The following is a 13155-nucleotide window of genomic DNA, read 5'->3' on the forward strand; positions in this document are numbered from 1 at the left end:
TTGTTGCCCTTGTTGTCGTATTGTTGTAGTTATTATTGATGTTGTCGTTGTTGGATAGGACAGAGAAATGGAGAGAGGAGGAGAGAAAGATAGACACCTGCAGACCTGCTTTACCACGTATGAAGCGACTCCCCTGCAGGCGTGGAACTGGGGGCTCGAACCGGGATCCTTCCGCAGGTTAATGCGATTCACGCCACGTGCGTTTAACCCGCCGAGCTACCGCCCGACTCCCTAATTTTTAAAAATTTAGGATAGAGGGACTTGGGCGGAAGCGCAGTGGGTTAAGCGCACGTGGTGCAAAGCGCAAGGACTGTGGAAGGATGCCGGTTCAAGCCCCCGGCTCCCTACATTCAGGGGAATCGCTTCACAAGCGGTGAAACAGGTATGCAGGTGTCTTTCTTTCTCTCCCCCTCTATCTTCCCCTCCTCTCTCCATTTCTCTCTGTCCTATGTGCAGATGGGGAGCCGGGGGCTTGACGCCAGTCCTTGCATTTTGCGCCGCATGCACTTAACCTGCTGCGCTACCGCCTGACTCCCTACAAGCATTCCTATGTGTTGGCCAGTGGCGCAAACTCAGCTTCTTGATGATGTACATACTCTTATTGACAGTGATGTAGGTTGTGTCTCTTTCTCCCTCTGTTTTTCTTTGTCTTTATCATTAAAAAATAAAGGGGAAAAAGTGGCCTCTTGGATCACTGAAGTCCTCCTACAGTGTTGAGTCCCGAAATAACTCTGGTAGGAAAAAGATTGCTTTGACTATTTTGAGTCCTTTGCATTTTCTAAGAATTTTAGGATAAGCTTGTTAGTTTTTGCAAAAAGACAGCTAGGATTTTGATAGGTATTGCATTGAATCTGTTTATCAGTTTGGGAAGAAAACTGTATGTTTTTGGACTTTAGTATTTTTATTGAAAATTTTTTTCTTTATTTTTATTTTATTTTGGGTAGAGACAGAAATTGAGAGGGGGAGATAGAGGAGGAGAGAGAGAAAGAGTGAGGGAGGGGGAGAGAGAGAGAAAGAAACTGGCAGCACTACTTCATCACTTATGAAGCTTCCCACCTTCAGGTGGAAATATCAGAGTCTTGAACCTGGATCCTTGCCTGCTGTAACATGTGTGCTCAACCAGGTTTGCCACCACCCAGTCCCCAAGTCTTTTATTTTTCCGTAGATTTATTTTTATTGAGCCAGAGGGGGGAAAGGGGAAAGAGAAAACTAGATTATCACTGTGGCATGTGTGATGTCTGAGATTGAGTTTAGGACCTCATGTATTATAGTCTGATGTCACCTAGGCCTACTTTTTCATTGGGGTAAAGGGTTCCACCTCAGGTGCTATGATACACCCATGTGGTCTAGAACTTGAATGTGGGAGAGAAACACACGCAAGTGGTGACACAGGGCTGTAGGTGTGTGTGTATGTGTGTGTGTGTGTGTGTGCTGAGAGCAGTGAATTGTGCAGGCACAGAACCAGTGATAACCCCAGTGACAAAAGAGAGAAAGACACTACAACACAGAAGCTTCTTCCAGTGTGGTGGAGGCTGGGCTCAAACCTGGGCCCCACACATGGCAAATCATGTACACTATCCAGGCGAACTATTTTGCCAACCCTAGTGGGTTGTCTTATAAAACAGTGGTTTAAGTGTCCTTACAATGTTGTTTAAACCATTATTGAAAATAAAATTCTTCAGATACCAGGTGATAGTTCACCTACAAAATCTGAGTTCAGACCCTGATACCACATATGAACACCACAGCATTTGGGGAAGCTTCTTGGCTGCTGGATTAGTGCTATATTTCCCCCTCTTTGTCTTTCTGTTTTTCTATATACCCACACCAAGAATATGAAAATAACCGTTGGCCAGTAACAGTGGAATTGTGTATGCATGAGACCTCAGAACCACAAACAAGCAAAGTAAATTATTGGATAAATATTAAACAGTGTAAAACCTTACTGTCTCCTTCTCCTCAACCCCATGGTGAACTTTGCCACTATGTAGTTTCACCACTCCAGGCCACTCTTTCTCTCCCCCCGCCCCCATTCAGAGGGAGAGAGCCCTTGCATTGAAACTGGTCCTGAAGCTTAAACCTAGACCAAATACTTGGCAGTGTAGACACCCTGCCCTGTGAATGGTCGTCTCTCTAGTCCTATAATCTCATTTTTAACAAATGAAGCCAAGTGAATAAAACTTAGATGATTTTCAGTAGCCACAATACTTTGTAGTTTTAGAATGATAACTATAAACCTAATTGCCACTGATTGTATGCACTCTAATAAAATTTTAGGGCCAGAGAGATAATTCATTGCATTGGGCTCATGCCCTGACACATGTGGGTGCCCTGACACATGTGGGGTCCCAGTTCAAGCTCTGGCACCACATGGAGGTGCCTTGACACCAGGGGACCTCTAGTGTTGTGGTGTCTCTATCACTCTGTGTCTCTGTCTGAATGAAAAAGCAACCTGGAAGCAGTGAAATCATACATGATTCAGACCCCAGCTTCACAGCAGCAAAAACATTTATTTTCATTTCTACTAGAATATTTGATATGGAGGAGCCAGGTGGTGGCACACCTAGTTGAGCACACATGTTATAGTGCACAAGGACCCAGGTTCAAGCCCCTGGTCCCTACCTGCAGGGAGGAAGCTTTACAAGTGGTGAAGCAGGGTTACAGGTGTCTGTCTCTTTCCCTCTCTATCTCCCCCTTCCTCTTTATTTCTGGCTGTCTCTATCAAATAAATAAAGATAATTACTATTATTTTTTTTTAAAAAAAGAACATTTGATGTGGCCTGGTAAGCATAATTAGGGCAGAGGACATAGCTGAGCAGTGAACTAGTATGCCTTAGGCCCTAAAGGTCCCAAGTTCAAGCCCCATCATTATGATATGTCAGAGTTGAGCAGTACTTTGATTCCCTTCTTTCATAAACACAAACAATTGACATGGGAAATTTGCAGTGGATAGAGTGACAGCAAAAACTGTGCTCATCAAACTAAACTAAGAATGATACTTTATTGTCCTTATTTCTACTGATAACTCACTGCCACAATTCAGTTTACTATGAAGACAGTAAACCTTGACTACTGTAAAAATGCTTCTATGTGATATCAAAAGTCCTGAGTTCAGTGCTGGACATTGCATATGCCAGAGTGATGCTCTGGTTCTAATAAGTTAAATCTTCAAAATTAATAAATTAAAAATAAAAATAATAAGACATTATTTAAGGATGCTGGTTTTGTATTTATTGGCTTTAATAATTGACAAGTAAGAATTTGGTGGTAGGAAAGACTTGGAAATAGACTACTGGCTTTTGTTTTAACTTAATAATAATAACCATTATTATTATTAATAGTGTATCAGAACACTGCTCAACTCTGGCTTATGGTAGACTTCTGAGTTTCAGGCATGAAACTGTTGTGTAAACCACTGTGATATTTCCCCAGCTCTTAAATTCTTAAGTGACATATAAAAGGCCTTTGTTTCCACAGGTTCTGAGCCATTAGTGAATCCACCTCTGCCTACCATTTTACAACCAGGAGCTCCTCCTGGGCCCCCTCCAACTGGAAGACCTTCTCCAGTGAGGGCTCTCACTCCTCAGAAATTATCCCATAGACCTATGCCCCCACCTTCATTTAATTCAGCTACCAACCAAGAAGAAGGTAAGCATGGCAAAAACCTAAATTACGATTCTAGATCTTAAAAGGTATGATAGAATGGAAGGGGTCTGATAGAATGGAAGGATAAGTATCAGAATTCTATGTCTCACAGAAGTAGAACCTGAAATGGAATTGGCATATCACACCAAAGTAAAAGACTCTGGGGTGGGTGGGTGGGGAGAATACAGGTCCAGGAAGGATTCAGAAGACCTAGTGGGGGTTGTATTGTTATATGGGAAACTGGGTAATGTTATGCATGTACAAACTATTGTACTTACTGTTGAATGTAAAACATTAATTCCTGAATTTTAAAAAAAGTGAAAAAAAATTCTCTGTCTCTGCATCATATTTCCTCATTAAGTCAAAGTTTTTTGTGTTTATGAAATATATTTTATCCACATATAGACAACACACATAATTAGAAATTCATGAGATCACTTTTTTCTTTTTTTTATATTTATTTATTTTCCCTTTTGTTGCCCTTATTTTTTATTATTGTTGTAGTTATTGTTGTTATTGATGTTGTCATTGTTAGGACAGAGGGAAATGGTGAGAGGAGGGGAAGACAGAGGGGGAAAGAAAGATAGACACTGCAGGCCTGCTTCACCACCTTCCCCTACAGGTGGGGCCTGGGGGCTTGAACCCTGGTCCTTTTATTTTGTAACATGTACGCTCAACCAGGTGTGCCACCACCACCAGGCCCTGGATGTATATACTTTTATGAAATCCACAATGGACTATCCTTTAGAAGTCTAAAAAAAATTATTGAAACTTTTGCATATCTAAAAACTTGCAACATTTGAATTTTTTATATATATTTTATTTTTTTGGTGGAGCTAAGGCTTCATGAATGTGTGATTTCACCACTCTTGGGGTAATTTTTAAAAAAATATATATTACTTATTTATTAATGAGAAAGATAGGAGGAGAGAAAGAATCAGACATTACTCTGGTACATGTGCTGCCAGGGATTGAACTCAGGACCTCATGCTTCAGAGTCCGATGCTTTATCCACTGTGCCACCTCTCGGAACACTTTTTTTTTTTTTTTTTAAAGATTTATTTATTTATTTATTTATTCATGAAAAAGACAGGTGGAGAGAAAGAACCAGACATTACTCTGGTACATGTGCTGCCGGGGATTGAACTCCAGACCTCATGGTTGACAAGCCAATGCTTTATCCATTGTACCACCTCCCAGACCACTTTTTTTTTTTTTTTAAACAGCACTGCTCAGCTCTGGTTTGTAGGAAAAAAAAAAAAAAAAATTCCAGGGATTAAACCTGGAATTTTAGAGCCACAGGCATGAGGGTATCTTTGCATAACTATTATACTTTCTCCTCCACCCACTTTTTTCATTCATATAGAGAATAAGAGAAGGGGTAGGCAGTGGCACACCTGGTTAAGCGCACATATTACGGAGCACAAGAACCTAGCTTCAAGTCCCTGGCCCCCACCTGCAGGGGGAAAGCTTCTCGAGTGGTGAAGCAGGGCTGCAGGTGTCTGTCTTTCTCCCTCTCGATTTTTCTCAGTCTCTATTCAATAATAAATAAATAAACATATATATAAAAGAGAAAATAAGATAGAGGGAAGGAGAGACATCATGATATCAGAGCTGCTCTCCCAGCCCCATGCTTGTGTGGTGCTGGGGCTTGAAACTGGGCTGTGTGCATGACCTGGTGAGCTAACTCTTGGTCCCTGCAATTTGTATTTCAGCATTTAACATTTTCCTGAGCTGTGGTTTATAGTTTTTGCCACTTAGAAAATTATCTTAAATTTTACACACTAGCAAAAATCTTGAAGAAATTATAATCATTGTCCTTTTTTTAAGATAGTTTTATTTATGTGTACTTTTTTACCAGACCACTGTTCAATTCTGGCTTATAGTGGTGTGGGTGTTGAACTGTGGACATTGGAACCTCAGGCATGAGAAGTCTGCTCTGGGGTAGATAGCATAATTGTTATGCAAAGAGACTCAGGTCTGAGGCTCCAAAGTCCCAGGTTTAATCGCCCTCACTGCCATAAACCAGAGCTGAGCAGTGCTCTGCTTAAAAAAAAAGAAAAGTCTGTTTGAATAATCATTATGCTATCTCCCCCACCCCAATAATTGTTCTAATTTAAATATTTGGCAAACTTTTCTCCTTAGGTATTACATCAAATACCAATAATGGATCTATGATGACTCACAATAGTTACGATGAAATTGAAGGTGGTGGCTTCTTGGGTGAGATGCTATGAAAGATCTAAATATATATGTATGTGTTTATTGCAGAAGCAAAGAAAATTTAATGTTCATGTAATACATCAGCACTATCTCGAATTTTTTATCTTGATAAATTTAGATTTTGTTCCCTTCAGAATTGAGATTATAAACATTACTATTATTATTAATGACTATGGAATATTTTTGTTTAGATCTAAATGCATCTAATCAGTTGAACTAGAATTTTTGTGTTTGTAACTATGTTTACTATGTTTGCAACATTAGATTTACAGTTATTGCTATCACATCATTCATACTTGTTTTATTTTACGTATTTATCAAAAGTATGAAATTATTCAAAAGATCTTAGGAGTTGTCATTCCTATAATCTGATAAATTTGTGTTGATTTAAGGTAGTATGGAATATAAAATTGGACTTAAAAGTTAATCTTCTTTCTAGCAACACCACAATTCACTACTAAGAATCCCACAATGAGCAGAAATGTTGGATATTCATATCCCTCCTTACCACCTGGTTATGAGAACACAGCACCACCTGGTACTGCTGGAGTGCCACCTCCTATGAATTACCCTAGTGGGCCACAGCCCTTTACTCAGGTAATTTTTTTTTTTTAACAACCCATTATCTATGTTTGGTTTAAATTATACGCACTTGAAAAGTCTTATTTGAATTAACTTAACATCTGATTTACCATTATAAGATTTTAGGAATATAGTTCTTTTTTTTTTTTTTTAATTTTTTTTATTTAAGAAAGGATTAATTAACAAAACCATAGGGTAGGAGGGGCACAACTCCAAGGAATATAGTTCTATACACCACTAAGAAGTAATGGCTTACAGGACAGTTGTTGACACATGGTTACAGTTTCTTATCTCATGATAAATTTCTACTCAATACTCCTACAACAGACTCAAGTTCCTCTTCATCATCTATCCACATGTTATTTTTATATGATTTTTTTCAAGATCATTTATTTTAGTTATCTTTACATATGAGTGAAACCATTTGATAGTTTTCTCTCACTTATTACGAATGAAAAAAATAGGGTACTACAGTGAATAATTTTTTTCAGTTTTATTGAGAAATAGTTGATGATGGTTATTATGGGAGGGGCACAAAGCTACAATAGTGGGTGAAGTGTGGAACCATTTCCCTGTAATCTTATAATCTTGTAGATCATTATGAAGTCACTTGTTAAAAATAAAGGGAGGAGGCAGGGGAAGTAAAGGGAGAGTGAGAGAGGAGATAATTGACTATATAAGTTTAAGGAATATAGCATGCTGATTTTATTTACAGGTATGTGAAATGATTACAATAGTAGAGTCACCTAATAACCATCTTCTAATATAGGTGACATAGAAAGAAAAGAAAGTACTTGGAGATAGTTCACCCAGGGGTTCCTGCCTTATCAGGCTTGAATCATGGGGGGTGTTCCACAGATGATGGGATCAGTCTTCCTCTCTGTCTACTTCTGAAATTTTAAAAAGAATTCAGGGGGTAGATGGGAACCTAACTGGTGCAGTGGAATCTCTTATGTATGAGAGCATGGTACTGCCAAAATAATTAAGTTAAAAATAGAAAGAAAAAAGGGGGGGGGCAGGCCGTAGTGCACCGCATATGGCGCAAAGTGTAAGGGCTGGCATAGGGATCCCAGTTTGAGCACCGACTCCCCACCTCCAGGGCAGTCACTTCACAAGTGGTGAAGCAGGTCTGCAGGTATCTGTCTTTCTCTCCCCCTCTCTATCTACCCCTCCTCTCTCCATTTCTCTGTCCTACCCAACAACGATGACATCAGTAACAACAACAACTACAAAAATAAAATAAGGGCAACACAGGGGAATAAATAAATATTTTTTTAAAAAGAGAGAAGACAGGGGAAGAGAAAGATAGACACCTACAGATTTGCTCCACCACCCTCTCTGTCTTCTCTCTTGATTCCTCTTTTTCCTATCCAACAACAGCAGCAGTAACAACAAGGGCAACAAAATGGGAAACATGGCCTCCAGGAGCAGTGGATTCATAGTGCAGACATCGAACCCCAGCGATAACCCTTGAGGCAAAAAAAAAGGGGGGGTGGGGAATTCTCCTTGTTAGGAAAGTTTCCAGGAATATTTTTAGATACCACATAGTGTTAGCTATAATCCCTATGGACATTTTATAATGAACATATTTTTTTTTTTGGTCACAATTGTTTTGTTTCTCTCTCTCTCTATGTCTCTTTCTCTCTCTCTCTGTGTATGTGTGTGTGTGTGAGAGAGAGAGAGACAGAGAGAGAGAGAGACAGAGAGATCAAAGCACCAGAACTTTCTTCCTCCAGTGCTATGGGACTTCCATATGTGTTGGTGGCTCAAACCTGTGTCATGTATATGACAGATGAACTATATTGCCAACTGCTATAGTGAACATTTTCAACCAGTTAGAATAATAATGTTTCATAAAGCCTTCACTTTCTACATCTCTAGACCAAAAGATTGATCAGGGTATCTAGATTAAAGTGTTGTTATTGAAAATGAAGTTCTTAATGTTTGCAACTGAAAACGTTATAAAGACTAATTACTATGAAATTATATATCTTTAGACTCCTTTAGGTGCTAATCATTTAACTGCAAGCATGAGTGGATTAAGTCTACATCCAGAATGTCTGAGAGTTACCAATCTTCTTCAAGACAGAAACATGCTTCCACCAACACCTTTACAGCCTCCAGTTCCAAATTTGCATGAAGACCTCCAGAAACTTAACTGTAACCCAGAGTAAGACTTATAAAAACATCTTTACTGTGACATTTTGCTTGTTATAGATGTTTTTTTTTAGTATCATTTCTTAACTTTTATGTGCTATAAAAATTCATTAACTTACATAAATAGTTCTTAATGTAGAAATCAGAACTCTGCTGCTCAACTGACTGAGATTTGAAATGTTCTAAGAAAGGGCTGACACGATAGCTGCCCTGCAAAGGTACTCCAGCTTTGTCATATGCACGACTCAGGTTCAAGACCAGCCCCACTGTATTAGAGGAGCTTCAGTGGTGTGGCATCGTTTCCTCTCTTCCTATTTGTCTGTCTGAAGAGTTGGCTTAAAATGATGAGACCCCGGCAATGACAAATCTTTTGAAAAGGAATGTTTTGAGCTGGCAAAGTAGCTCATTTGGATAGTGTGTAATGCAGTTTTGAACCTGACAGTCACTGCATTAAAGGAAACTTCTCTGCTGTGATTTCTCTCTTCTCTCTCTCTTGCCTTCTCTGTCTATATCTAAACAGGGAAAAAAAAAAAAAAAAGGAAAGAAAATTTCTGAGAAAAAGTGTTGTAATTGTTCTTATTAGCTCTAGTGGGAATTTTATATCCTTTATCAATATGGTGACTGTATTCTTTATTCAGGTCCAAAGTACAAAGATTTGATTTCATATAGAATCTTTGATTTGTTTTTGTTAAAAAATTTTTTTCATGTGGCCATTAAAACTTTTTGATAAATTGAACTTTGTTATTTTTAAGTAGTCATCTTTAATAATATTTTATTTTTAATCATAGGCAGATGCAAAGAGAAGAAAAGGAAGAAAGATAGAGGCTAGAAGCACTGATCAGATCTTGGTTATCATGGTGCTGGGCATTGAACCTAGGACCCTATAGCCTCAGGCATGAAAGTCTTTTGCGTAACCACTATGCTCTCTCCCCAGCCCGAAATACTCTTTTTATTTTATTTTTAATTTATTTATGTATTTATTATTTTTTTTGTACTCATGGATTATTTGCTTGTACTTCTGGTGTTGTGTAGAGTGTCATTTTCCCCCTTATTTAACTAAAAGGGCCAAATGAAAGGGACTATCGAATATTTCATTTATAATATGGTCCAATGACAAATCTCTTTTATATCCATTTTATTAAAGACAATCATTTATTTTGGATACAGACCAGAATAGAGAGGGAAGAGAGAGAGATATATAAATACCTGAAGCCCTACTTCACTGCTCAGGAAGCTTCCCCTCTGCAGGTGGGGATCAGGGGCTTAAACCTGGGTCCTTGTGCACTGTAATGTGTGCACTCAACCATGTGCATCACTACCTGGTCCCTAACTAGTCTTTTTTTTTTTTTTTTTTAAAGATTTTATTTATTCATTAATGAGAAAGATAGGAGGAGAGAGAGAGAAAGAACCAGACATCACTCTGGTACATGTGCTGCCGGGGATTGAACTCAGGTCCTGCTGCTTGAGAATCCAATGCTTTATCTACTGCGCCACCTCCCGGATCACCCTAACTAGTCTTTTTAAGATATTAAGGAAAACTGAACTTCTCAGGGAAAAAAGCAAATTTGACTTTTTGTTTGTATTCATGGCTTATTTGCTTGTACTTCTGGTGTTGTGTAGAGTGTCATTTTCCCCCTTATTTAACTAAAAGGGCCAAATGAAAGGGACTATCGAATATTTCATTTATAATATGGTCCAATGATAAATCTCTTTTATATCCATTTTATTAAAAGACAATCATACTAACAACTGATCACATGATTTTTATTTTGATGTAGGTTATTTCGATGTACTCTCACTAGCATCCCTCAGACTCAGGCCTTGCTAAATAAAGCCAAACTTCCTTTGGGACTTCTTCTTCATCCTTTCAAAGACCTAACGGTATGTCTTACCAGTGAAACAAAATTTTTATGGGATATTATTTTGGTGGTGAGGATTTTTTTTTTTAATTTTTTTTATTGGGGAATGGTTTACAATTGACAGTAAAATACAGTGGTTTGTACATGCTTAACATTTCCCAGTTTTCCAAATAACAATTCAGTTCCCCACAAGGTCCTCCTCTGCCATCATGTTTCAGGACCAGAACCCACTCCCCCATCCCAGCGTCTTTTACTTTGGTACAGTACACCAACTCCAATCCAAGTTCTGCTTAGTGTTTTGCCTTTGTTCTTACTTTTCGACTTCTATCTGTGAGTGAGATCATCCCATATTCATCCTTTTTTTTTTTTTTTTTGACTTATCTCACTTAACATGACTCCTTTAAGCTCCATCCAAAATGGGGTAAAGAAGGTGAATTCACCATTTTTAATAGCTGAGCAGTGTTCCATTGTGTATTTATCACAACTTACTCAGCCACTCATCTTTTGTTGAACACCTGGGCTGCTTCCAGTTTGTAGCTATTACAAATAGTGCTGCTATGAACATAGGTGTATATAAATCTTTTTGGATGAGTGTGTATGAGGTCCTTAGTTTAGTACCTGGTAATCCATGTGCTACAGTGATGTTCTGGTTCTCTCTCCCCCTCTTTCTCATTAATAAATATACAAAGTTGTAAAGAGGTCCAAGGCTGTGTGTCAGTAGAAGGAGCAAACTCAAGATCCTAGGTTTGAATCGTAGCACCACTTGGAAGCAACAAGGACAGAGACAAATGAAGCTTCATGATGGTAGAGTGGTGGTTTGTTACGTCTTTTTAAAAAATATTGAAAAAAATAATTAGGTCACTCAGTGAAAGAGTGCATACATGAAATCCTGAGTTCTATCTCTGGAACCCCACATGAAAAGTCATAAATTACTTATTAAAATACTAGATTTGGGGGCCAGTTGGTGGCACGAATGATTGAGTACACATGTTACAGTGCTCAGGGATCTAGGTTCAAGCCCCTGGTCCCCACCTACAGTGGAAAAGCTTCACGAGTGGTGAAGCAGGTCTGCAGGTGTTTCTGTCTCTCTTCCTCTTTATCTTCCCCTCCCATCAATTTCTTTGTCCTATCAAATACAATATAAAATGAAAATGAATAGATAAAATAATTTATATTTGAGCTGATAAGATAGTTCACTTGAACACTATAGTACTTTTGAATATGCTCGACTCAGGTTTGGGCCCAGCCCCACTATAATGAAGGATGCTTCAGTGGGATGAGAGTTTGTGCCCATGTGGTACAGCATTCCTTTAATTTGCATATGGAACCAGATTTGAGTCCTAGTACCACAAGGGAGCATCATGGACAGCATCAGGAAAAAATTCCACAGAAGTGGAGAAGGACTAGTGCTGTGAGGTCTCTCTTTTTCTTTCTGAAATAACAAGAATGTAGTAAAGAAAAATAAATCACTTTATATCTTGGGCATGCATGTAAATCATTACATTTCAGTTGTATATATATTGTGTGTGTGCTTTCTTTCAGCAATTGCCGGTGGTTACCTCCAGTACTATTGTGAGATGCCGTGCGTGTAGGACGTACATCAACCCTTTTGTCAGTTTTCTTGATCAAAGGAGATGGAAATGTAACTTATGCTACCGAGTCAATGATGGTATATATATATTTTTTGATGGTATATTTTTTTAATAAACATTAAAATATTTCTACTTACATTGTATGGATACTCAGATGATATATATGTGAAATTTAAAACCCATGTCTTATTTATCTGTATCCTCCTACTCAGATAACTTCTGGAAATTTTTTTTTTTAATTTTTTTTTTAAGATTTCTTAATCTTTACTCATGTATTATTGGATAGAGACTGAGAGAAATAGGGAGAGGCAGAGAGACACCTCCAGCTCTTGCTTCACCACTTGTGAAGCTTTCCCCCTGCAGGTGGGGACCAGGGGCTTAAACCCAGGTCCTTGTGCATTGTAACATGTATACTTAACCACGTGTACCACCACCCGAACCTCCCAGAAAACACTCTTTTGAATCATGTGTATTCACGTGTAGTGCTGAAGTAGTATAGGCTACTGGTATTCCATAAAAGTCTCATTAATTAACTTACCAGGTCTTCCCGAATTTAATTGGAATGTTTGTTTGTTTGTTTGTTTTACCACACTGCTCAGCTCTGGTTTGTGGTGGGTCCAGGGATTGAAGCTGGGACATTGGAACCTCAGGCATGAGAATCTCTGCATAGCCATTATGCTATCTACCCTCCGCCCTTGGAGCATTTTTTTTTTTAAATTCATGGCTCCCTAGTGGCAGCTAGAGACACTAAATTTTATATATTAAATGTTAATATTTGGAACATGATGGCAGAGGACCTAGTTGGGGGGTGTGTTGTTAAGTGGAAAACTGGGAAGTGTTATGCATGTACAAACTATTGTATTTTACTGTTGACTGTAAAACAGTCCCCCAGTAAAGAAAAATTTTAAAATATTAATATTTTTGTACTGTTGAGAAATTTAGAATTCAGTCTATATTGTTAAGAAAACAATTTAAATTTTATGAGCTTTAATTATCCTTACTAGCTATTTTAGGAGAGCAACTTTAGCAAGAGTAAGTTATATTGGGCCGGGGTAGGTAGCATAATGGTTATGCTAAGAGACTCTCATGCCTGAAAC

General features: G+C 38.4%; 1 protein-coding gene across 2 annotated transcripts in view; it reads left to right on the forward strand.

The window, feature by feature from the left end:
* SEC24A (SEC24 homolog A, COPII coat complex component) overlaps positions 1-13155 on the forward strand; it is a 74024-nt gene that overhangs the window by 13156 nt on the left and 47713 nt on the right. Inside the window, exons 3-8 of one of the 2 annotated variants that reach the window (XM_016186780.2) lie at positions 3478-3643; positions 5789-5868; positions 6308-6465; positions 8448-8620; positions 10386-10488; positions 12009-12135. In XM_016186780.2, coding sequence (XP_016042266.1) covers positions 3478-3643; positions 5789-5868; positions 6308-6465; positions 8448-8620; positions 10386-10488; positions 12009-12135 — 807 coding nt within the window. The remainder of the gene's footprint in view (positions 1-3477; positions 3644-5788; positions 5869-6307; positions 6466-8447; positions 8621-10385; positions 10489-12008; positions 12136-13155) is intronic. The other variant, XM_016186781.2, reaches the window with a different exon arrangement.

Source organism: Erinaceus europaeus, chromosome 2 (genome assembly GCF_950295315.1).
Source record: "Erinaceus europaeus chromosome 2, mEriEur2.1, whole genome shotgun sequence".
Taxonomy (NCBI): domain Eukaryota; kingdom Metazoa; phylum Chordata; class Mammalia; order Eulipotyphla; family Erinaceidae; genus Erinaceus; species Erinaceus europaeus.